The 2922-nt window shown below is 58.5% G+C and overlaps 1 protein-coding gene across 1 annotated transcript in view; it reads right to left on the bottom strand.

Annotated features, from left to right (window-relative positions):
- Positions 1-2536, bottom strand: part of LOC138765399 (SRSF protein kinase 3-like) — a gene marked incomplete at its 5' end in the record, with an annotated part of 35832 nt that extends 33296 nt beyond the window's left edge. Inside the window, one exon of the mRNA XM_069942442.1 lies at positions 2433-2536. Within this exon, the coding sequence (XP_069798543.1) occupies positions 2433-2536 (104 nt within the window). The remainder of the gene's footprint in view (positions 1-2432) is intronic.
- Positions 2537-2922: the final 386 nt, after the last annotated feature.

Raw genomic sequence — 2922 nt, 5'->3', positions numbered from 1 at the left:
TATCACCCCCTGGCTTTCACTCCACAGGAACATGTTGACCCTTGAACTCTTCATCATTACTCTCCTGAAGACCTCACAGCGCAGATCTATTCACCAACGTCTCAAAATGTCTCTGGAGGCTCCATGTCGATGCAATCACCAAGAAGGCTGGGCAGCGGCTGTACTTGGTATGCCACCGAAGATGCTCAAAATCCTCTCCAGGTGTACTGCATTCTGGCTGGTTGCATCGCTGTCTGGTACAGAGGTGCTAATTCTCAGGACAGGAAAAAAAATTCCAAAGGATTGTTCATGCGGCCAGCGACATCATGGGCACCAGACTTCATTCCATCAAAGGTAGTTACAAGACACTGTGTCTTAAGACCAGCCTCCGTCCTCATGGACCCCCACCTCCCAGGTCATGCTCTCTTCACTCTGCTACCATTGGGAAAAAGGCACAGGAGCCTGAAGGTAAGCACCCAGCAGCAAAAGGACAGCTTCTTCCCCGCTGCCATCAGATTCCTGAACAAATAATAAACTGCAAACACTGCCTCTCTTTGTCTTTTCATTTTTTTTTTGCACTAATTTTATTTATTTTGTAAGGCTGTTTTCATAAATACCTGCACTGTGAAGCTGTCGCAAAATGACGAATTTCATGACATGTTCGTGACAATAAATTGATTCCTAAAATGTCTCTGGACTCTTGAGTGCAGGTCAATCCTGGGACTGAATGGCAAAACAAATGGGGGGGGGGGGGGGGGGGGAATGCTGAATGGCTTCCTCCTGTTCCTAAAATCCAAACCAACTTTTACAGCTTTTCCCAGACACAGGGCAGATCTATGCACTGGGAAGGGATAAACATGGGGGTAAGGTTAGAGCAGAAGAAGCCAGGGAGTGGGGGGAGAAGGGGCTGGTGTCAGCTGGGCTGCCAAGGCCTGTGGGAGGCTCAAAGAACAGTCCAGGCTCCAGGAAAGGGGGGGGGGGGTGGGGGAGGGGGGAGGGGAGACCTCTCTATTTTTACACCAGTTGCTCATCCTGCAATGCCTGTTTGACAGCTGGCTCCAGCCCACAGCAGTGCTTCCCCTCAGGGGCATGGCCCTCTGGCTGGCGGGGCATGGCCCTCTGGCTGGCGGGGCACCCTCAGGTCCTCACACCCATCTCGGCTCCTTCCCCCTCAGCCAGACGCCTCGACCCTCCACGCAGTTCCCCAAGGACTCCAACCTTGATCGGTAACCAGCCACAACCTACCACAACCTCTTCCCTCATCCTATCCTGCTCTGCATCACTCCTTCATTTATTCCCCTTTCTACATCATCCTCCTCCTCCTATCACTCCCTGCCAAACCATCTTTATCCATTGTTCATTCCAGGTCTGCTTCGCCCTCCACCCCCCCAATCCTCCACAACCTCCTTCCATTCCCTTTCCCTCCACCCTCGATTCACTCTTCCTCACCTCTTCTTTCCCTCCCTCTTGCTTTCAACTCATCCCCCTCAGTTCCCTGCATCCCCACTCCATACCCTCCTCCCCTCATCTCTCCTCATTCCTATCATCCTTCCCTTATCCCTCACACCCCTCATCCTTCCCTCCCTCATCACCCTTCTTCATGCCCTCACGCCTCCCCCTCCATTGCACCCTCATCCTCCCCATTCCTCATATCCCCCACCCTCAGCCACCCATAACCCTCTGTCCCCCCACTGTCACCTCCCCTCATCTCCATCCCCACCCCTCATCCCCTTCCCTTAATCCATCCTCACCTCCTCCTCCTCATCCCCTTCCCTCCACCCTCACCCCCCTCCCCCTCCACCCTCACCCCCTCCCTCCTCCACCCCTCCCCCTCCACCCTCAACCCCCCTCCCCCTCCACCCTCACCCCCTCCCCCCTCCCTCCACCCACCCACTCCCCCTCCCTCCACCCTCACCCACTCCCCTCCCTCACCCACTCTCCCTCCCCATCCCTTGCCCAATCCTTCCCTCAACCCACCCCTTTAATCGCCCTCCCTCAATTCTCATCCCCTCCCTCAATTCTTCCACCTCATTCCACCCTCCCTCCCATCCCTCTTCCTCCCTCATCTCCATCCCCTCATCCTCCCCTCCCTCAATCCCCATCCCTCTCCCTTCATCCCACACCGTCACCTCTTCTCATCCACCCTCACCCTCCCTTCGCAGCCCCTCCATCCCCTGCTCTCACCTCCCTTCATCTCACCCCCTCCCTCTTCTCCCCCCGCCACATCTCACCCCCTTCCCCCTCATCTCTCCCCTTCAATCGCTCATCCCACCCCCTCCCCCATCTCCCCACCTGCCGGCCCCTCCCCCTCCATTCCTCACCCACCGGCCCCCGCCCCCTCCATTCCCCCCCACCGGCCCCGCCCCCTCCATTCCCCCCCCACCGGCCCCCGCCCCCTCCATTCCCCCCCACCGGCCCCGCCCCCTCCATCCCCCCCCCCCTCCACCCCCTACCCGCCAGCTCCGCTCTCTCCGCCCTTTCCGCCGGCCCTTTTTCCGGCCCTTCTTGCCCCGGGCCACCGCCACCACCGTCCCCGCCGCCCGAACGCCACCGGCGTTCATCGCGCTCGCTCGCGCGCGCCGCCGACCCTGCGCAGCTGGGACTGGGGTCGGAACTGCGCAGGCGCGCGTCGTGGCCCGTGGGGGGGGGGGGCCTTAAAGCGAGACCCTGCCCCTTAAAGCGAGACCGACGCCCCCATTTGTCGCTACACAACCAAAAACGATGGCATGCACGGTTTCTGAGGGCCGAAGGGTCTCTGTTGTGAGCAGCCCGGGCTTTGGAAGACGAAATCAAACAAATTCAACGGTTGTTAAGGCAGAAAATATTTTTTACCCAATTGTAGTGGGGGTGGAAGGGGCCATTCAGCCCCCTTGAGAATTGGGGACGGGCAGTGGCGTTCAGCCCCTCAGTGGGTCCTATTATAGAGATAGGAGTCCGCCATTC

The sequence above is a fragment of the Narcine bancroftii genome, chromosome 5, assembly GCF_036971445.1.
Source record: "Narcine bancroftii isolate sNarBan1 chromosome 5, sNarBan1.hap1, whole genome shotgun sequence".
In the NCBI taxonomy this organism is placed as follows: domain Eukaryota; kingdom Metazoa; phylum Chordata; class Chondrichthyes; order Torpediniformes; family Narcinidae; genus Narcine; species Narcine bancroftii.
This window is presented reverse-complemented; position numbering and strand designations above follow the sequence as displayed.